This window comes from Peromyscus eremicus, chromosome 16_21 (genome assembly GCF_949786415.1).
Source record: "Peromyscus eremicus chromosome 16_21, PerEre_H2_v1, whole genome shotgun sequence".
Lineage (NCBI taxonomy): Eukaryota > Metazoa > Chordata > Mammalia > Rodentia > Cricetidae > Peromyscus > Peromyscus eremicus.
In genome coordinates this window covers 7,167,590-7,190,677 of record NC_081432.1, presented here as the reverse complement: position 1 = coordinate 7,190,677, position 23,088 = coordinate 7,167,590, and the positions used below count along the sequence as shown (strand labels likewise).

Here is a 23,088-nt window from a genome sequence, read left to right as displayed (position 1 = left end):
ATTTTTGTTGCTAATTCACAACTGCAAATGTCTGACATGCAACACCCCCAAAGGGGTCGTGACCCAGAGTTTGAGAACCACTGATCTATAAGATGAAAATTTCCATTTGCTGTCTGAGTCTTGGCATGTGTCCTTAAGAATGAGAGGCTGGGCGAGGTCTCACACACACCTTTAATCCCAGCACTCAGGAAGCAGAGACAGGCAGATCTCTCTGAGTTCGAGGCCAGCCTGGTCAACAGAGTGAGTACCAGGACAGCCAGGGCTACACTGAAAAACTGAGATGAGACCACAGCTCCCTACTAGGAGATGGGTCGCATGGCACGGAACGGGGTAAACTTGAAGGTGAGTAGAACTACAGCAGCCCCTACACTATCGGGATAAGCACGGGCCCCCCTCTATTCCCACATCTTTCCATCACTGGAGAACAGTGAGCACCTCACCTGGGCTGGGAAGTGGTGGAGGAAAGGCAACAGGAGAAATCCTGAATCGCTGATTTGGTAGAAGGCGGAGCGGATTATGTTATGTAATGACGACATCTGTACTTTTAGCAAGTCCAGAAGCCAAATCTCTACGGGACCTTTGGCCATCACCGGAGTATCCAACTGAAAAAGAATTATAAAGATGTAACAAATAGGAGTATGGTATTTTTACAAATTGGCACCCTTGATAAATCCTAGCACAGTAACGCAGAATAAGCTCTTCTTTTACATCAACTGTTTATTAGTTTATTTTGTGGGAGCACTGCATGCATGTATGTGCCTATATGTATTCAAATGAGTGCACTCATCCATGCAGCTTTATCGTTTGTATTTTTTGTTTCTCTCTCCCCCCCCACCCACCGTGTGTGTGTGTGTGTGTGTTGTGTGTGTGTGTGTGTGTGTGTACGCACTACATGCATGTGGGTGCCCAAGGAGGCCAGAAGAGGGTGTTGGATCTCCTGGAACTGGAGTTATAGGCGGTTATGATCCACCTGATACGTGTGCTGGGTACCACACTCAAATCCTCTAGAAGAGCAGCAGACATTCTTAACCACTGGGCCATGTAGCACGAATCCTAATTGATCTTATAATAAAAAACCCGGAGCCAGATATTGAGGTAAATACTGAAAGATCAGAGAAGCAGAGGAACAAGCCACTAGAGAAATTCTCACCATTACCCAATCCTCAGGCCAAAAAGGGAAAATCCTGTCTCCACAAATCCTCAGACTGAATGCCCCTGAGGCCTCAGCAGAAAGGGGTTTGAGTTTCTGTCTCCTCCCGCCTTTCTCCACCCAGCCATATCACTTCCTGTCTCTCTCAGCCTTCCTAGTGCTGGGATTAATGGCATCTGACAGCCAAGTACTGGATTAAAGGTGTGTGCCACCACTGCCTGGCTCTGTTTCTCTTTTAGACTGGGTTAATCTCGTGTAGTCCAGGGTGGCTTTGAACTCACAGAGATCCAGAGGGATCTCAGGTGTGTGCCACCACTGCCCGGCCTCTATGTTTAATCTAGCGGCTGGCACTGTCCTATGATCTTCAGGCAAATTTTATTTGTTAGGGTACAAACAAAATATCACCACAGGGCCATCTCTCCAGCTCTCTATGCAAAATGTTGAAAGCATGGGTGAAGTAAGTTAAAAATGTGACTAGGAGAGACTATAGAGACCGTGTAGTCTAAACTCTAATGCTATTGGTGATAAAAACGAGTCTCAGGAAGTTAAATGATGTATCTACACTAACTCATAACAAAACAGGAGCTCTAGAATTAGAAACCAAGGTCACTCGCCCTACCCCCCACATCCCTTGTTCATAAGTGAATTGCACTCTCCTCAACCTAAGTCCTCAAGGAAATTCTAATAACAAATTTAAATAAATAAATAAATTACCATAATTTTTTCTCCTTCTCTTGATATAACAGCCATCATTCGGTCGTAGTCTTTCGCATGAAACGTCACCTCATTTATGTTGTCAGACACTGCAGGGAGATGTGGCTGTAAGAGACACAAGGCAGAGCCAAAACATCATACACGGGGGCCGAACCCATACACTGCCCAGATGCCTTTTTAACGCCTTAGGAGAGGCCAGAGAGACAGCTCAACAGCTAAGAGCAATCTCCCGTCCTTCCACAATGCCCAAGATCAGTTCCCAGCATCCACACTGGGCAGCTCACAACCACCTGGAACTCCAGCTCCAGGGGCTCTGGTGCCCTCTTCTGGCCCGCAGAGATACTGCATCCATATGTGCACATGCACACAAAAATATAAACAAGATCATTTTTAAAGCATAAAGCCTTAGTATTTTTCCTCTCTTCATGAGACACAAGAGAATTTACTTTCTTAGCTCAAAACTAAAAACAAAATGGGGAAAAAAACCAGCAATAGAGACTACTACAACCCTTGATTAACTTAAAGGCCCATGTTTGCTGAAAACAGTTCACGTTAGCTTGGAACTCAGTATGTAGTCCAGACTGATCCTGAACTCTGTTCCTCTTGCCTCAGCCTCCTGAGTGCTGGGATTGAAGGTGTAAACGATGACAACCAACTCTGGCCCACTTTTTAAAATCCTATGATACTGTCTGCAGTCCAGCAAATGCCATTTCTTATACTACAGACCAGCCCAGTAACCATCCCTGTGTGCTCTCCACATGAAGACTGAACCACACCATCCCAGTCTGCTTCTCTGCCAGGTACAGGCCTCTCACTTTCTCTCTCAGCTGTCTTCTCTTTTCCCAGCTCTCACATGTTACAGGTAAGGAAACCAAGACATGAGAAAACCAAGAGCTTGGTGAAACCACATGGTTAGTGACCAGGGAGTGTTGCACACCACCTCCATTGGACTGTGTGAAGCCAATGGGCTCCAAGACCATACAAGATAGGATATTTTATCATCGTGTATGTGTGTGTGCAGATATGCATCAATGCATATGCATGTGTGCTGTAGGGGGTTCTCAGAATATTTCATGTCATTCCTCAAGCACGATCTACCTAGTACAGTGAAACAGGGCCTGGAATTCACTGAGCCAGCTAGGCTAACTAACCAGAGAATCCTAGGGGTCTGCCCCTTTCTGCCTCCACGGCACTGGTATTAGAAGCATGCACCACTATGCATGGGCTTTTTTTTTTTTTTTTAATGTAGGTCCTGGGGATTGAACTTGGGTCCTTGTGTTTATATGGCAAGCCACTTTACCATCCTCCCAGCTACAGCATAATGATTTTGGATTACTCATCCTTCTTGCCTTGCACTGTTAGGATGTTGACTCTATTTCTGTTTTTTTTTTTTTTAATTTATTATCTATCTATCTATTGTTTTTCGAGACAGGGTTTCTCTGTGTAGTTTTGGTGCCTGTCCTGGATCTCACTCTGTAGATCAGGCTGGCCTCGAACTCACAGAGATCCACCTGGCTCTGCCTCCCAAGTGCTGGGATTAAAGGCGTGCGCCACAACTGCCCGGCTTCTATATTTGTTCTTGATTGCATATCCCACAGACAAAGCAACTCACCCCAGGATGCTCAGGTCGTACCTGTATGGTGTGGGAGTCACTGGCCTGTCCGAGGATTTCCAGCAGAACCGGATCAGAGACGAAGAAGAACCTTGGAAACAACAACCGCTTCTTCTCCAAATACCTTCAAACGGTTAAAAGCATCTTACCGAGTGATCCCTTCAGGGTTTTATTTATTTATTTATTTATTCACTTTTACTTCATATGCATTGGTGTTTTGCCTGTATGCATGGATGTGAGGGTGTCGGATCCCCTGGAACTAGAGTTACAGACAGATGTGAGCTGTCAAGTGGGTGCTGGGAATTGAACCCAGGTCCTCTGAAAGAGCAGCCAGTGCTCTTAACCGCTGAGCCATCTCTCCAGCCCACCTTTGGGTTTTTTGTTTGTTTGTGTGTTTGTTTTGGTTTGTTTGTTTTGGCCAATAAGAGAATAGCAAATACCAACAGACATTTCCTATTGGCCTCTGGGCTATTTGGTGAGAACCAAAGTCCACCAGGGAGACAAGAGGGCTTCAAAGTGATAAGGGAGGGAGCACGGTCACCTCTCAACTGTCACCATCTGCTTCCTCATCTGGAGCCCTCTTAAGAACCTTGGTCAGAGTACTGGGCACTTCATGGTTTAAATTTGAGATGATATTATCTCCAACCCAGGACATTCTGAGGATGAATGGAGGCCATCTACCCATGAAGCTGGAACAGAGGGACAAACCTGGCCAAACCAGGACATGTCATCACCATATTCTAAATAGAAATTGAGAGTGAACTCTGCTTTAATTTGGGGGGGGAGGGGGGGCTGCAGGTTGAGACAGGGTTTCTCTGTGTTAATAGCCCTGGTTATCCTGGAACTCACTTTGTAGACCAGGCTGGCCTCAAGTTCACAGAGATCCTTGTGCCTCTGCCTCCTGAGTGCTGGGATTAAAGGCGTGGGCCACCACGACCGGCCTTTTTTTTTTTTAATGTGTAGCCCAGGCTGGCCTCCATCTTATGATCCTCCTGCCTCTGCCTCCTTCAGCAAATCCTACCAGCATGTGACACCACAACCATCAGTTTTCAAAAGCTTCCAGAAACGTCTTTGGGGAAAAAACTATCCACACATTTGTCTGGCCAGCTCTTTTCTTACTGCATAGTCTACTCCAAGCCCAAAGTGGGTTCAATCCAATCCCCTAAAAGAGAAGTCTACATACCCTGGAATCTGTAAATGGAACTTTATTTGGAAAGAAGGTCCTCTGAGAGTATAATGAATTTAAAGATCTTTTTTTAAAAGATAACCATTTGTGTTTGAGTGTATGCCCCCCATGATCCCAAGGAAGCAACGTCCTAAATACCGTCTACTCAATAACAAGTGCCCTCATAAAAGAACAGAAGAAATGAAGGCCACATGAAGACACACACATCAGGGTTATGACACAAGCCTCAGAAGCCACCACAGCTCTGTCACAAGCTCTAAGGGAAGCCGACACCTTGATTTCACACTTGTTGCTACCAGACCTGGGACAGAATGAACGTCTGGTGCTTTAAGCCATCAGTCTGTGGTGTTGGGCACAGAGCCCCAGGAGGCTGACACAGCGTTTGAGCCCACCCATCCCATGCCGTTCTTACTGGGAAATCGAATGTATGGGACTATGAGAGTACTATTTCCAGTTGAACCATTCCTAGAAAAACCTGAAAGGCAGACAGAACTAAGTGAGTGGTTTGGGAGGAAGCAGGACGTCCAGAGGACCGACTCTCACCCTGTGAGGGACTTCTGACAGACTTCCAGCTGCTCGTGTAGGTGAGGCAAAAGTTGTCCCATGGTCTCGTCCCCGACGCAGCAGCTGATCACATTGGGGTTCTCGTGAGCTCGCTGCATGATTTTTATCCATGCCTTGTCAATATTCTGGAAGCGTTTGGCTTCCTAAAAACAAACCCATAGTTGGGTAAAGATTAGCATTGAGGTGATTGAAAAGAGCAAGAGCTTCACTTTGTGACTCCTTTCAATGCTTCAGACCCGGCCTGTGTTCATCTCAGGCGACAGCATTTAAACAGCAGCAAATATATATATTCTTCCTCTGAATTAATTCTGAAGAACGAGGAGACCCTGAACCTGTAAAGCCGCTTATTAAATGCTGCTTGATCGCAATGGGGTTTATCACTTATTTGTTTCCTTGCATTTAATATAGTTCTGAAGTGCCACATGATTAATTCGCCGAGCTATCAACTTAAAGTTCAAACCTAGTCTTTCGGCACCCCAGGTGTTTTGGTTTGATGAGCAAACTGAAGAGGCAAGGAAGATAATTTGATCTCACAGTCCTTGGAATAATCACAGCCCCACATTGCCTGGGGGTGGGGGAGGCGGCAAAGAGGAGGGAAGGCTGAAATCACAAAACAAAGCTTCATTTACATACTTGCAAATAAAAATTTCCTAGGTGCCGTGGATGATATTAAGTTTTTCGTTCAACTGCAAAAAAAAAAAAATGCCTCTGGAAACCGGCATAATTTTTTTCTCTTTCTAAAATGCCATTTTCTAATTAAAAAAATAGACTTTAGTGTTAGGTTCCAAAACAACATGTGTTGCAAAGAGAAATGAACCATTTTCATACTTTTTATCTTTGATTTATAATCTGCAGAGAGCCTGTCTATGAACAGACAAATTTAGGATGAGCAGGCTTAACTATTTAACAGGAAAGTTACCTTAAGAGTAAACTATTTGTTATTGACTTTTTTTTTCTTTTTTCTTCCCTTTTTTTTGGAGACATGATGTTCTCACGACACCTACAGCTGGCTTCGAACTCACCACGATTTCTCACCCTCCTGACTGCACCTCCTACATGCTGGGGTTGCAGGCCTGCACCACCACGCACAGCTTATGTGCTACTAGGAATTGAACCCAGAGCTCCATGAGTGTTTGGCAAACACTGTACTAACAGAGCCACATCCTCGGCCTATTTAAAAGGCTCCAGATGGAGATGTTTCTATACGTATTTCTAATACTGTGTCTTTTTTCTGCACTGTATATTCCTGACCTGCTAGCACTGGGTTTATTAATTGTTAATGTGTGCTTAACTGAACATAGACTAATTTTAATACTACTATAATACTACTATTCTCAGATTAGTACAAGAGATGGAAACAATAGTCTGGTGGTACTCTGTTTGAATGTATGTTAACCTACTCAACCTCAAGACTTCACCATTGGAAACTACAGCTTTTCTTCTTTCTACTAGTGTAAATTAGAAACCAGTACCCTGTGAGTCTGTGTCCCAATAAAACTTTATTTAAAATTATTTTTAAATTTAATTATGTGGACATGAGGGCCTATGGAAGCTAGAAGAGGACATGGAGTCCCCTGGAGCTGGAGTAACAGGCAGTTGGGAGCCACCTAATGTGGGTGTTAGGAATGAACTCCGGTCTTCTACAAGAGCAGTGTGTGCTCTTAATAGCTGAGCCATCTCTCAAACCTATAACTTTCTTTTTAAACAAGTGTCTGGGCCATAGTTTGCCAACCCTGACACGATTTATGAAGACTTGACCGTATGAACCAGAGAGACGGTCAGTGTGTAAAGATGGCTGACATCAAGCAGTATGATGAAGGTTCAGTCTCCAGGACCCACATGGTAGAAGCAGAGAATTGACTCACCCAGGATATGTGTAGCATGTCATGTGTGCACGCACACATTCATATACACACATAATAAATAAAATGTAAAAAAAAAATTAAGACTTGACCATTTATCTTTGGGAAGATTTTCACAAAGACATAAATGACACCAGATATTTTTTTTAATAGTAACAGGGATTGGACCTAGGGTTTCATGAATGCTAGGCAAGCACTGTACACTTACAATTCCCCTGCCTCACACTCCTGAGCAGCTGAGATCACAGGCCAGCACCATCAGGCCCAGCTCACCTAATCATTTTATAAATAACTGCAAAAGCTCTTTTTTTTTTTTTTTTTTTTTGGTTTTTCAAGACAGGGTTTCTCTGTGTAGTTTTGGTGCCTGTCCTGGATCTCGCTCTGTAGCCCAGGCTGGCCTCGAACTCACAGAGATCCGCCTGGCTCTGCCTCCCGAGTGCTGGGATCAAAGGCATGCGCCACCACTGCCCGGCCCAAAAGCTCTATTTACCTGAGGCAGCTGTTTGGCGATGTCCCCACCTACAAAGACGGCTTCAAGATAGACCCACAGGTTCTGTACCACCAGCCACTCTTCAATGATATCCGAGGAAGTGGACAACTTAAACACCCAGTTCTGGATATTCTTTTTAAACGGAGCGTTATATCTGAAAACAAAGAATATGAAGCATGTTTCTGACTGCAGTGAGGATGGTCTGTGGCTGGTGGGGTAGGATTTGCAGACACATTTGGTGCTTCACAGATATCTGGGAGGAGGGTCTCCCAGAACAAGGAATTTCTCAAACAACCATGTACCCGCTAGCAGGGCCCTGTGCAGTGCTGGAAACCGATTCTCAGTTGACTTCTCCTCCCGGAGAAAGGTGAAAACACTGAGTTTTATGGTGTCATAAGTATATTTTACCAGGTTACGTGCAAGTAAGTATAAGAATCAAGGATTCAAACCCAGTGCTCTCCTCTAGCTTCCTGGGCACCTGCATACATGTGACATACACACAAATACACATTGATACACATCTATTTGAAAAAAACAAAAAAACAAAAAACAAAAACTCCTGCAATTAGCTAGGAGCATTGAGGCTACAAATGCTCAAACCAAAGACCAGAATCCCTTGGCAGCTGCCATTCCTCAGGTCAGCCCACAGCCTGTTTTCAAGAGGTTGCTAGCCATGAAAGTCAGCATGGCAAATCTGCAGTGATCTATGAGAATCACCAGCCCTGAACTTAGGAACCAACGGTTATGATACCGTCACCTTTGCTAGGCGTACTCAGAGTCAAACCGTGGATCTTTACCTCAACACATCCAAGCCACCATTCCCTGACCCAGGATCTTTAGAGATTACACATATCCAAACACAGGCTGGGGCCAGAGGTCAGGCTGGCTACCAGTCATTAGCCAGGGGTCCCATCTCAGAGCGTTAGAATGCTCATGCTCCCTGGACATTGACCTCTATTGATGACGGAGCTGTGGTGTAGGGATGTAAGGGAGAGCACAGTCAAGAACTACCAGAACTGGAGAGACAGCTCAGGGGTTAAGAGCACTGGCTGCTCTTGTAGAAGACCTGAGTTTAGCTACCAACACGCACGTTAGATGGTTCCCAACCATCTGTAACTCCAGTTCCAGAGGATTCAATATACTCTTCTGGACTCCATGGACACCTGTATACATGTGGTATACACACAGACTGATAAACACGTACACATAATATTAAAAAAAAAGAACAAATATTGCGATCAGCTACAAGGGCTGAGGCTACAAATGCTCTCACTGGGTGACAACTAGAACAAGGAATGACTAAATAGAGATAAGGAGAGGCCATCTTGATAGGGAGCATAATACTTGTTAAGCTGCCAGTGTTGGTGCTAACAAGTCTGATCGCCTGCACCCTGGAAAAATAGGAGAGTCGGTATCTCCGAAGACCGAAGAGAGATGGCGTGGCCATGGCTCCTAAGGAAAGCAGACACTTTGTGCAGACAGGTACAAAAAAGCATGAAAGGTAGGGCAGAATCTGATCTAAGGCCCCAGCTACAAAATTAGGGTGTTTACCTGGTAGTTTATGATGCTAGATCCCAAATTTAAATCTTACCTGTGAATGATAAAATTACCTGTTGCTCAGCAAGGAACCTAAGACCATCAAGCTGTCCTCCATCAGAGTGATAATTTCTCCGGACTCCGTCCCTTTGAGCAGGAGCTCGCCTTTCCCCTTAAATGCTGCAAAACTCAGGTTTTGGTTGGTCCAGTTCTCAATCACCTGCGTCAGCTTGGCTTCGATGTCCTTCTCCTTAATGGCAGATATGCAGATATCCTTCAAAGGAAGAGGGGAGAGCCATGGCCTTCTCAGCTGCAAATCACATGCACCAGAAAAATCACAGCACTTGCAGCAGGGAAGGGATCAGGGGCCGCCTTTGCTCAGTGAGTTAACTCGTAGCTGAGAAAGCCAAAGTTCCCACACTGCGGGTTCCCATCGGAACCAACGAAAAAAAAATCTAGAGAAGGCAGACAGGTGAGAGGGCTCAGCAGCTAAAGGCGCTTGCGGCCAAGCCTGATGATGGCAGCCCAGGCTCCTGGAGCTCACCTGGTGGAAGGAAAGAACCAACTCCTGGAAGTTGTTCTGTGACTTCCCCAGGCTCACCATGGACACACACACACACACACACACACACACACACACACTAAAAATTTTATATATATATATATATATATATATATATATATATATATATATATATTTTTTTTAAAGTATGGGAAAGGAAAACTACAATACCATTTTAAAATTTCAACTCAAAATAGACTTAGCAAAAAAAAAAATCATTGACTTAAAAATTTGGACAAAGCATCCTGAGGAATTCACCAAGAACATCATATACAAATACCATAAACTTTGGTTTTTTTGAAGTACACCTTTTCATTGGTGTACTTCAGAAACCCTGTACACCTTAGTCTACATGATTAATGTTTTTCAAATTCCTCACAACTGCCTTACTCTTATTGGCCCAAGCATATGCCCACAATTCTAACTGACTAGCTCTGTGTCTCTAACATGTTGTCTATCCCTTATGGGCGTGGCAATTTTCCAACTTTACCTTCCACTATTCCTCAACAAACGTAACAAACACACTATCTAGACAAGCTATTTTGAAAGAGTAAATAAAAGTTCAAGCTCTCCTTTTTCAAGAAATATAGAGGGCAAAACAACATTTAAGAATCAAGAAATCAAGGCTGGGCATGGCGGCACACTTGGGAGGGAAAAGCAGCTGGAACTCTGTGAGTTTGAGGCCACCCTGGTCTATAAAATGAGTTCCAGGACAGCCAGAGCTATATAAGTGAGACCCTAATCTCAAAACACACAAACACATGAATCAAAAAAAAAAAAAAAAAAAAAAAAACGCTGGTGCTGGAGAGATGGCAAGGCAGGTAAAAGCAGGTACCGCTCTTGCAGAGGACCCGAGTTCAATCCCCAGAACCCACATCATATGGGTCACAACTGCCTGGGACTCCAGCTCCAGGGAATCCGATGTCCTCTTCTGTTCTCTGTGCGCACTGGCAATCCTGTGCGCATACCCACACACAGACATCCGTATATACAGCTGTATAAGATAAATCTTAAAAACAATTCCAAAATCTGTGTAAGCCATGCAGGAAGGGAAGCCGGGCACAGGCTCTCTCTTAGGTTGATGCTATGACAAAGTAAAGCAGATGACAAAAGAGTGGTTGCTGCAGGCAGGAAGGGGGACAGGAGACAGGAGCCCTACTGTCACACAGCAGAGCAAGGTGAGTGACCATTCTCCACAATGGCATTGTGTACCTAATGAAGAACCAGGAAAGGGGGACTTGAAGGCCATACACACAAGGAAATGACAGAGATAGACAGACACATGAAGTGCCCTATCCTGACCATGCCACATTCTATACATGTATTGAATCCTCACTCTCTCTTCCACAGATACCTGAAATGATGTGTAAAAAGTAAAGATAAAATAAATGCCCGAGCTAGAGAGACGGCTCAGTGGTTCACTCCACCCACACCAGGCAGCTCAGAACCACCTCTAACTCCAGCTCCAGGGGATCTGACGCCCTCTTCTGGTTTCTATAGACACTTACACTCAAGTGCACATACCCACACAGAGCCCATCACATGCGAACACATAATTAAAAATCAAATGTTCACTTGAGAAGGCTCAGAAAAGAAAAAGACAACATTCCTTAACAGCCCACCGACACCTCATTCTCTTACCCACCTCAATGTCATCCTTATTCTTCAGGAGCGGTGCTTCCATGATATTTCTCAGACAAAACGAATCGGATTCCACGTCGAACGGGGTGCCCGTGAGCTCGGAGATGCGGTCCCAGTGCCTCTGCTTCATCGCTTTATTGGTCATCATTTCCAGGAGAGGACACGACTCACTGAAATCGTCAATTCTCTTTTTGAGGTCCAGAAAAGCCTGCCAATCTTTCAGTCCTTTGGGAAGTTTCCGACATCTTTCGGGAAGAAAAAGGGGGGAAAGATTCTCACCTGTACAGTTATTGTTTTGTTGGTTTTGGTTTTGAAGAAAGGTGTTTTCCCCCCTTTGAAAAAAGTGTTACGAACAGACAGCAATAAAGTAGTATGTGAAGCATCTTTTTATTTTGTGGAATATTCCTTTACTCTGTGTAACAATATGTCGCTCTGAGTGGTTAAATAAAGAAGCTGAATGGCCAATAGCTGGACAGGATAAGGCTAGGTGGGAGAGCCAGGCTAAGAACACTGGGAAGAAGAAGGGCGGAGTAGGAGTCCCCTGCCTGACATGGAGAGGAAACAGGAGGTGCAAGATGAAAGAGAGGTAACGCCATGTGGCAGGATGTGGACTAATAGAAGTGGGTTAATTTAAGTTGTAAGAGTTAGTGAGTAATAAGCCTGAGCTATCAGCTGAGGATTTATAATTAACACTAAGTCTCTGTGTCAGTTATTCGGGAACTGGTAGGCAGGAAAGAAAAGTTTGCCTACATCTTTTCTTCTAATTTTTATTTTATGTGTATGAGTATTTTGCTTGCATGTATGTCTCTGTACTACTTATGTACCTCATGTCCAGGAAGGCCAGAAGAGGATATCGGATCCCCTGGAACTGAAGATGGTTGTAAGCTATCATGTGGGTGCTCAGAATAGAACCCAGGTCCTTTGGAAGAATAGCTAGTGCATTTGATTGCTGAGCCAACTCTCCAGCCCCTGAAATACCTTTTTTTTTAAGATTTATTTTTAATTATGCGGGGGGGGGGGGGGGGTGTCTATATGTGGGCATGTGTGCACCATATGCATGCAGTACCCAGGGAGATAAGAAGAGGGCGCCATGTAGTTGGGAATTACAAATGGTTCTGAGCCACCAGATATGGTTGCCAGGAACTGAACTTGGGTCCTCTGAAAGATCAAGAAGCACTCTTAACCCCTGAGCCGTCTCTCCAGCCTCAGCTTGTAAACCATCTAACAGGAGCCTTGTAAGATAAACACTGTAAGAAAGCCAGCTCATGTGACCAAGGCTCACCTATTCTGGAACTCCTGAAGCTCCGCATTGATCTTTTCAATGTCTACATCTCCCCAAAGTATTTCATAATAACCACTGATGCTGCCCATGACGGTATCATACAGTCCATACAGCTTCTGAAGCAAGTTGAGTTCTTTTCTGAGGAACAAAATCATGATGTGGTAAGTCTCTCAACACAAGATGCACACGGCAGTAGTGGCTTCCGATACAGAGTCTTTGTTAAAGTCCCTTCCGTAAGGTCAAGGCCCACAGCGTCCAATATCACAGAGTCACTTAGCATTAACAAATGCTTTGATTATTTTGTGAAGGATGAATCTGGACTCTTTTCTAATGCTAAGCCACATACTACAATGTTAGTTACCTTGTTGTTGTTGTTGTTGTTTTGTGTTTGGTTTTTTTTTTTTTTTTTTTTTTTTTTGAGACACGGTTTCACTGTGTAGCTCTCACTGTCCTGGAATTCACTCTGTAGAACAGGCTGGCCTTGAACTCACAGAGATCTCCCTGCCTCTGCCTCCTGAGTGCTGGGATTAAAAGTGTGCACCATCACACCCAGCTTTAATTATCCTATTTTTCAAATTCTTAAATCATTTTTCTTTTCCATGATCCTAAGAATGATTTCACTTTTCCTTGGAAGTTATTCCCAGGGATGTCAAATGTGTGCCAAGTAGGAAGAGGAGAAAGGAATTTCTACATTTCCTACAGGTTGATATCACAGTGGAAAACGTACTCTATCATCCCTCAGGTGGCATGCCATGTTTCAACAAAATGTAAGAGCAGAGCTCTGAAGACACTATGTCTGTGTCTTTCACTTGTTTAACCTTTATTTAATATGGCCAAGAACTCAGAATTACTCAGTGTCTTCCTAAAACAACATACAAACAAATTGACAACATATATGAGTTCATTAAACTGGATAATTTATGATGAATGATAGATTTCAGGGGCCTGCAAGATGGCTCCACAGCCAGAGGTACTTATCTCTAGCTAAGCCTGAGTTTGAACCCTGGGTTCTTGGGTCTCACATGGTGGAAAGAGATAATCAACTCTCATAAATTGTCCTCTGATCTCCACACACATGCTATGGCACATGTACAAACATGTGCATGTACACATACACACACACTTAAAAACAAATGTGACATAATTTTTAAATAAAATAAAATGTCATTATAAAAATGGTCCATGTGCCAGTCATAGTGGTATACTCCTTTAATCCCAGTACTCAGGAGGCAGAGGCAGGCATAGATCTCTGTGAGTTCAAAGGCCAGCCTGGTCTACAAAGTGAGTTCCAGGACAGCCAAGGCTGTTACACAAAGAAACCCTGTCTCAGAAAAAAAAAAAATGGTCCATGAGTCAGATGGCTACATGCCTGCTATACTGGATGGAGATTATCATGTTGAATCTCACACCAAGAGTGTACGTAAGAATTACTCAATGCTCGTGTAAAAGAGAAAATTTTCTAGAACTCTACCTTATAGCCTAATTCAATAAACCATAGATGAGAACCAGATGCCTGCAATTCTAACATAACTAGTGAATGGGTCCTACTCAGAGATGGGTGTTTTAGGAGAATAAAACCATCTACCCTAAACAGCGAAATCACTCATCCATCTTATCATCTGTCTACCTCCTGATGAAAGTCGACAGCCAAGACTCTAAAAGCACAGTTGTAATGCCCCACCCCCTCCCAGTGCCGGGGATCAAACCCAGGGCCTCACCCATGCTAGGCCAGTGCTCTACCCCTGAGCCATGGCCCCCTGTCTTAACACTGCTTCTGAGAAAAGATTCTATTAACTGTATCTTGCTTAAATCCCAGATACGTTGCTTAAAATCAAGCAAGCGATTTGACCACTAATTTCAGTACATCCATGTCTACCCCATGGGGCAGAGCGTCCTTGATGTAAATGTAGTTAGAAGAGAAACCAAGCGTTAGGGTCAAAACTGCAGTACCTCTGATTCACTCATACTGTCCAAAATTGACACAAAGAGAAAGTAAGTCATAAGCTAACTTTATGCAAGGCCAGAATTACAGCAACGGACTCTCCAGCTTCTCCGGAACACTTTTATATATGGATATTACTTTTCTGTTGATGCAACAACATACTCTGGCAAAAGAACCTCCAGAAAGGAAGGGTTTGTTTGTTTGTTTGTTTGTTTGTTTGTTTGAGCTCGCAGTTGGAGGTTACTGTCCTTCAGAGAGAGAAAGATGAGGCAGCTGGTCACAGGGCATCCACAGTCAAGAAGACGGAAGTGATGAGTGCCAGCGCTCAGTCTTAGGATCCCAGCCTAGGGAATGAGGCTGCCCGGGGTGAGAGGGTCTTCCCACGTCAGTCAGCCTGACAATTCCCCATGGGCATGGCCGCCTGGGGTCCCCCTTCCAAGTGATTCTAGAGCCTATCAAGTTGACAGCTGAAAGCAGCCATCACAGAGATTATGTATGCACCTAATAGGTCAGACATATTAGGTATAAGGGGAATATTCAGGTGCAATGTCTTCTGCATATGGGCAGTGTTTATTGATTTACATGGAACACTCGTGCATTTGCAGAACTCACCTGATTCTATGCAAAACTTCATAGTCTGTCACTGGTAATCCGAAAAGTTGTTCCCCAGATGAATATGTAACAAATTTCCTCCATAGATCATCAAAATTGGCCTATAACAAAGATTTTAAAGTTTTACTGACATGGAATTAATTCAGATCCCATTAAAGTATAATTTATTATAATTGAGAGAAAGGGTAATACACAGGGAAGAAGGATTTGTGGGGCAAATTTATTCTTATCCAAGTCACCAGAGGAAGGCAGAACGCTTCAGAAAGTTACTTTCAAGCATTCTGTACGCATCTATTTTATATTAAATTCATTCGTTAATGAACTAAGTGGTCTCCAGAAATGCCATATTTCAAATCCCCGTCTGCACATTTGAAAGTAATAAAAATGGTATTTTAAAAATCTGTAATTCAGGCTTTTTCACTACTTTAGACTAGCAATCTCTCTCTCCCCCAAAGACTCCAAAGTGAGAAAAGCATTAGCACAACAGAGCCAGCCTGTTTTCTCTTTTATGCAAGAGAGAGCCCATAAAGTGAAAGATTCAATAGTAACACCAAGGGTAACACACATCTTTTCCTTTCTTAAGACTTATTTTTAACTACGTGTGTGCATGTGTGTGTGTGTGTGTAGTGCCCGTGGAAGCCAGAAGAAGCAATGGATTCCCCAGAGCTAGAGTCACAGGCAGTTGTGAACCACCTGAGGTGGGTGCTGGGAACCAAACTCAGGCCCTCTGTAAGAGCAGTAAGAGGTCTTAACTGCTGAACCAACTCTCAAGCACCCTCATTTTAAAAATATTTTTAATTAAAAATTGAATAGCATACACTTGACTGCTAAAATATGAACCATGTTCAAGGCATGGATACAACAGTAGTGATCTACCTGTTACAATATAAGCACTCCACACAAGTCCCATGGAAGTCCCTTCTCCACAGAGTGAACATCTCCCTAAATGCCCCCACTTACCTCTCACTGTTGAGCCTGTACACAAACTGTAAATTCTCCTTCCCCTATCTAACTCTAATTATTCCTCCACAATCTGAGATGCCTCTTCTTCCAGGGAGCCTTCTCTGCTTGTCCCAGTAGTTCCCATCTGGGCTGGAAAACCCCATAGCCCTGCTTCCAAATCCCAAGTTTCCATAACTAGATCACGGCGCTCACAGTGTGGCTTCAGAATTGTGTTCTCTAGCTCCTGTGTCCCCATCAGATTTTAGCAGCTTAGAGATAACAACCACGCCTAACCAAATCTCTGCTTTATTTTTATTTTATGTGTACAAGTGTCTGTCCACATGCACATATATACACTGTATGTGCAGTGCCTAAAGTGGCCAGAAGAAGCCATTGGACACCCTGGAACTGGAATTACAGATGGTTTTGAATCACTATATGGGTGCTAGGAACCAAACCTAGGTCCCTGCAGGAGCAGCAAGTGAGCTCTTAACCACTGAGCCATCTCTCCAACCATCATCCCCCTTCAATGGTTGAGAGTACAGGAGGGACAGGAAATATAAAAATATTCCATAGCCACTGTAGGAAATAGGGTTTGTAAAAGAGGGGAACATAAACAGAGAACAGAATTCCTTAGGGCTTGTGGAAGGCAAATTCATTGAGCGCTCCATGAATTTAGAGAACGTCATCCAAATGGACGTGTTATTTTTCTCAGGATGTTCTCAGTAATCTGAGTACAGAAAAGGATAATGAATGATTGGTCTGACTCAAGGAATATTACACAGTCTGGACCATGGAAGCTTTAGAGTATGCATATAACAAGGAAGATTGACCCTGAGGATAGAAGGTAAGCCAAAAAGTGACTACCCAATATTCAAACTCTTATGCTGATAAAATATATTGTACCACCAATTTTCTTCACTTTATATATCAACGGAGATGCTAAGAAATAGGACAAAGTATCAGTTCATAGTCAAGGAACCATTTTTTAACAATATTGAGATTCTATGTACAGCCTGGAGGGAAGAGGGAGGAGGGAGGGAGGGAAGAAGGGGTAGATAACACCGTTTAGAAGATTGGATTGCAAAGCTGGGTACAGTAGCCAAAACTAGTAATCCCAGCACTGGGGAGGTGGAGGCAGATCTCTGGGGCTTGGTGGCCAGCCTGGTCTATTTGGTAAGTTCCGGGCCATTGAGAGACCCTATCTCAAAAGAAAAGGAAAGAAAAGAAAAAAGAAAAGAAAAAAGTCAGTAATGCCAAGGAACAACACCAAAGTTGTCCTCTGGCCACCATGTGCCTGCACACATGGGTACATATGTGTATATGTTTATATGCACACACACACACACACACACACACACACACACACACACACAATTAGACTGCAACTAAAATTTGTGTGTTTTAAACATTAATTTTTCTATTATAAGCTAAAACATAACATTCCCTCTAAAACCACATTTTAAAATACAGCCTTGTCAGTGTGACAGAAGAAACTGTTTTTACCTGGAATATCTGCAGCCTGTTGCTAGCTTCTTGGGGTGGGGTATTTGGAACCATGGGTCCTTCCTGTAAGAAATAAAGTCATCTCCATTCTTACTCCTGATCAATATATGTGTCAGCTTACTGGTTCTATGTAGAACTCACTTTATTTTTTTAAGAAGATTTAAATTGTGTGTGTGTGTGTGTGTGTGTGTGTGTGTGTGTGTGTGTGTGTATCTGGGGGGGGCAGTAATGTACACATGACTACAGGTACCCTCAGAGGCCAGAAGAGGGCATCAGATCCTCTGTAGCTGGAGTATAGGCATCATGAGCTGCCCAGCATGGATGCTTATTTCCAAACTCCACTCCCCATGACTGAGCAGTAAGTACTCTTAACGACACGGGTGCTGGGAGTCAAAGCCCATCCTCTGCAAGAGCAGCCAGTATAACTGCTCAGCCGTCTCCCCAGCCCTCTATCAGAAATTCTGTAAGAATTCTATCCCTGAAACAGGACAAAACCTGACCCTCCGTTCCTTCCACACCCTTCTAGATCACTGCTTATTTCAACAGTCCAATCTGCTTTCTTTCTCTGTAACGTTCGCTCAAAGGAATAGCCATTCCCTTTATGGATAGTTGTAAATATGCAGATTGGGTCATTAACACACAATTTACCTACTTCTCGAGATGTGTCCCTTTTTATGTCATATACCACAGACATTGTAACATGCAGCATGCCACATTTAAATTACCGTCTCATAGGCTTCTGTGAAGTTTATAACGTCCTCACGGAAAACTTCCACAGACTCAAGCAGATTGCTTTTAAACTTGGGTTGCACTTGAACAAGTTCATCTTGTACGGAAACCTAGAATCAAAAGGAATATGCAGGGTGAGGGTCTGAGTGATGTATTAAAGATGAAAACTATAATTCCTCTCTAGCAAGTTTATGTGCCATAGACTGCTCACTTGTTATAATACACATGAATGACCCAGATGCACTTACACTTACAGGGCACTAAAGTCTCTCTGCTTTGTGATTTAAGAGAACTGTTACACCACAGATAAAAATTAACTCAAGGGCTGAAGAGATGGCTCAGAGATTAAGAGCACCGGCTGCTCTTCCAGAGGTCCTGAGTTCAATTCCCAGCAACTACATGGTGGCCCACAACCATCTATCATGAGATCTGGTGCCCTCTTCTGGCCTGCAGGCATATTTGCAGGCAGAAGAGCATATACATAATAAATAAATATATCTTTTAAAAAATTAACCCAAAAAGCATCAGAGACCTAAATGTAAAGACTAAAATTCTAAAACTAAGAAAACATAGATTCTGTATAACTGGATCGGTCAATGATTTCCTGCATATCATATGAAATTACAGACAACAAAAGAAAAAACTGGATTGATTAGGTTTTAATTAAAACAAAATTTAAAAAAACCACTGGTGTACTTCAAAAGATGCCACCAAGAAGGTGAAATAATTGGAGCTGGGGATATAACTCAGAGATAGAACTCCACTGAGTATGGATGAAGGCCTGAGTTTGATTATTCCCAGCATCACCAATCAATAAAGTAAAAAGTCTATCCACAGAATGAGAGAGAAAATATTTACAAGTCATCTATGAGATAAGGAACCCAGAATATATTAAAAACTCATAAAACTTAACAATAAGAAAGAAAAGCTCAATTAAAACAAGCAAACAAGCAGCAGCTTTATATGCATGTATCTCTGGTGATATACAAACGGCCAATAAAACAGCCAAAGGATGGATGCTTAATGTCGTTAGCAACTGAAAAAATAAAGTGCCTCGGGCACTGTGGATGAACCTTGAAAATGAATGCTAAGTTAAAGATTCTTCACACAGGCCCACATAGCATATAATTTCATCTACATTAAATATTCAGAAAAGATAAATCCACGGACACAGAAAGTGCTCCAGGGCTGAGGTGAGGCAGAGAATGAGGAACGCTTGCTAACAGGCACAGGGTTTCTTTGGGGGATAATGAATATGTTCTAGAATGAGGTCGTGGTGGTTTTCATACAGTTTTGTGGGTATACTACAAAGAAAAACCGCTGAATGGCCTTATATTTATTTCAAAATGGCTTGTCTTCCGCATGCAGGTTGTATATCAATAAACTTATTACAAGTGATGGTTTTAAAAGCTCAGCATGTGTTTTCCTGGAAGCCATGACATGATGGAAAGACAGAATTAAAAGTGTGCTTACAGAAACACATGAACTATGAGCCAATAGCTGAGGAGCCCCCAACTGGATCAGGCCCTCTGGATAAGTGAGACAGTTGATTAGCTTGATCTTTTTGGGAGGCATCCAGGCAGTGGGACTGGGTCCTGCACTCAGTGCATGAGTTGGCTGTTTGAAACCTGGGGCTTATATAGGGACACTTGGTTCAGCCTGGGAGGAGAAGACTGGACCTGACTGGACTGAATCTACCAGATTGAACTCAATCCTCGGGGGAGTCTTTGCCCTGGAGGAGATGGGAATGGGGGGTGAGCTGGGGGGAAGGGGGGGGCCCGCAGGTCTGGGAGGGGGGAGAAAAAGGGAATCCATGGCTGATATATAAAATTAAATTAAATTATAAAATTTAAAAAAAGAGTGTGCTTACAGCTTTGCTCTGCAGCTTGTTGAAGGAGTATCTCAAGGTGTCGACGCCCTCCGACTCTTCTTTGGTTACTTCCACTTCAAATCTGTTTAAAATGCCATAGGCTTCCTGCAAAGCGGAGGCAGAGAGCGGAAACGTCTCAGAAGAAGTAATGTACGTACCAGAAGCTTGGGAGACATGCTGAAAACACTGCATCTTCGAGGAGGAGAGGGAATTCCACTAGCATGCTTTCCAAAATTAAAGCTGTGGAGAAGCCTTTAGATTCTCACTAGCTTCCACAACGCTTACTCAGAATCCCAGGCTCGGACACCCTCACTTCACTATCAGCTAGGTCATCCTGGTGGAGATGCAGGCAGGTCACAAGGAGGACTTCGATCTTAGGCAATATATCCTTAGAGCTATTTTCTGTCTTTCTCCTCCTTGATCTGGGAATACTACCTACGAGATAGTGTCTCATGCATTAAGACAGGGATTAACGATGTAAGGAATGGAAAGAAATGATGGCATGTGTGACTGACTACCCAGGAGAAAAGAAATTAAAATGAGTCAAAGCATGGATTAGTTAGATTTACGGAAAGAATGCTGGCTGAAGAAGTTAAGTGTATGATAATTTATTAAATAGTGAGGGGTAGGTAGTCAACATCCCAAACATATTATGATCTTTAAGGTAGCAAATGATGTGAACCCTTAGTTACCAAAGAGATGAAAACTCTAAATGGGCTCAGAAAGCAAACAGCAGTGGCAAACATTGGGTACTCTGGTGGTGTAAACGAGAAATGTCCCCCACAGGCTAAGGTATTTGAGAATGCTTGGTCCCCAGTCGGTGACACCGTTTAGGGAAGTTTAGAACACACAGTCTTGCTGGAGGAAGAATGTCACTTAGGGAGGGATCTGAGAGCTTAAAGCTCTCCCCTCCTTCCAGTTTGTTCTCTCTCTCTCTCTCTCTCTCTCTCTCTCTCTCTCTCTCTCTCTCTCTCTCTCTCTCTCTGCCTTATGCTTGTGTTTGACAATATGAACACTAAGCTGCCTGTTCCCGCCACCGTGCCCGCTGCTTGACGTCACACCCCCCTGCCATGATGGACTCTTATCCCTCTGGAACGGTGAACCAAAATAGACTCCTCCTCAGTCGCTTTCAGTCATGGTGCATCACCACAGCCACAGAATGGTAACTAACACAGGCACCAAGAGGAGGCAGTGTGAGCGCCAATTCCCCATACACTGCAAGCTACACGTGTGACAGATAAAACAATGACATCCCCAATGAGCTCCAGGACCAAGGCAATGGATGTGTGTGCCTGGAAGCCATTAAGTCTGTCCTGAGCCCCTGAGAATTTGCACTCTGGTAATTTACCATTGCTGAAATGGGAAAAGACTATAGTACTTTTCCTAACACTCTCTCCTGTTCATCTAAACTCTGGCAGATGACTACGGAGTCTACGTGGGGTCTTACTGTTCTCCTGCCTGTGGCACGTGTATGCTCATAAGACAGACCAACAACTGGTTTCTAGGAAGCAAAAGATATTTGGAGAACTTACCTAACAAAGTAGAATTAATATGAAAGAGTGTAGTCAATACCTCCCATAAATTGGTGTTGGTATCAAACACTGAACATTGTCAAGCCCAATAAAGCATGGTAATATTCCTCTGTAAATGATCTGTGTTGAAGTCATTAGAATTCCCCCAAAGATATCAATACCAGAAAAGACTATTCCATCTACTAGATGAAGAAATGTATTACAGAATCACTTTTTTAAAGCTTGCTTCCATTTTTGAACAGCGTTTCAGGAAAGCAAGATGCAATCATTTCTTACTTCAATGGGCCCCAAAGTCATGTCCATTTGAATTTCATTCTCCCGAATGCAAGACAGAGCTTCCATGGCGAATCGGACATCGTCTAAGTCACGGATGGGTCTGGACAACTTTTTCAAGTATTCATTGATAAATGTTATCATGTCTGACATTTTCTTTTTGTATTCTTCATTCAGATACCGGCAGAGCAGCATCTTCCAGGCCTTGGCCTCAATTGATAAGGCTAACTTCATTGGCTCTGGTGAAGACAGGAAAGATGAAAACAGAACTCTGAAATGGTTTGCTGTGTCCTGTGAATCTCGGGATCTCAGCCGTCCTGCCCCATTCAGTATTCACTGACCACAAGTGGCTACTGGTCACCTGAAGCATGCCTAGCCTGTTAGATCCTGCCCCATTCAGTATTCACTGACCACAAGTGGCTACTGGTCACCTGAAGCATGCCTAGCTTGTTAGACATGCTGGAAAGTTACAAGATTTCAAAGAGTGCTCCTTCAAATCTGGCTGCGGGAGAAGGATGTGACAGTCTGTGCAGCAGGGTTTCTAAACGGATAGTGCTGCTGGGTAAGCCATGCTCTTCTCTGGACACCCTACCATCAGGCCATACTGGTTCCCTCTAGCTTCCTCTAGGGAAGCCCCTTTCTGTGGAATGAAATCCGTTTCTCCCAGCAAACCATGGCATAGCTTGCCTTCTATTCTACTCCCTGTGTTACCCCATGGTTAGAATATTTATACAACCTGACTCCACCCCGACTGACCATCCCAGCTCAATTCAGACCTATCAGAACCAATCTGAAGAGTCCTTCCGTTGGGATGGGAGTCGAGAGTAGTCTGGAAAGCAGAAAACCCAGAGGGAAGAGGAAATGAGGAGTAGATAGAAAGGGCATCCTTGGCCTCCTACACTGTCCCCTGGTCCTATCCATTCTGAAGAGCCAGGGGCATCATGGATTTCGTGGTTTACACTTTTCATTTTAGTTTTTAAAGATCTTTTATTTTTAAGTTATATATACGTGTGTGTGTGTGTGTGTGTGTGTGTGTGTGTGTGTGTGTGTGTGTGTGTATGGGGGCAGGGGGCATGTGCACAT

General features: G+C 43.5%; 1 protein-coding gene across 1 annotated transcript in view; it reads right to left on the bottom strand.

The window, feature by feature from the left end:
* Window positions 1-23,088, bottom strand: part of Dnah8 (dynein axonemal heavy chain 8) — a 239,804-nt gene that overhangs the window by 151,275 nt on the left and 65,441 nt on the right. The window contains 14 exon segments of the mRNA XM_059282134.1: window positions 170-183; window positions 434-602; window positions 1,865-1,969; window positions 3,498-3,600; window positions 5,206-5,369; window positions 7,579-7,732; window positions 9,189-9,388; window positions 11,322-11,562; window positions 12,600-12,737; window positions 15,154-15,254; window positions 17,602-17,664; window positions 18,327-18,440; window positions 20,201-20,305; window positions 22,009-22,244. Coding sequence (XP_059138117.1) covers window positions 170-183; window positions 434-602; window positions 1,865-1,969; window positions 3,498-3,600; window positions 5,206-5,369; window positions 7,579-7,732; window positions 9,189-9,388; window positions 11,322-11,562; window positions 12,600-12,737; window positions 15,154-15,254; window positions 17,602-17,664; window positions 18,327-18,440; window positions 20,201-20,305; window positions 22,009-22,244 — 1,907 coding nt within the window.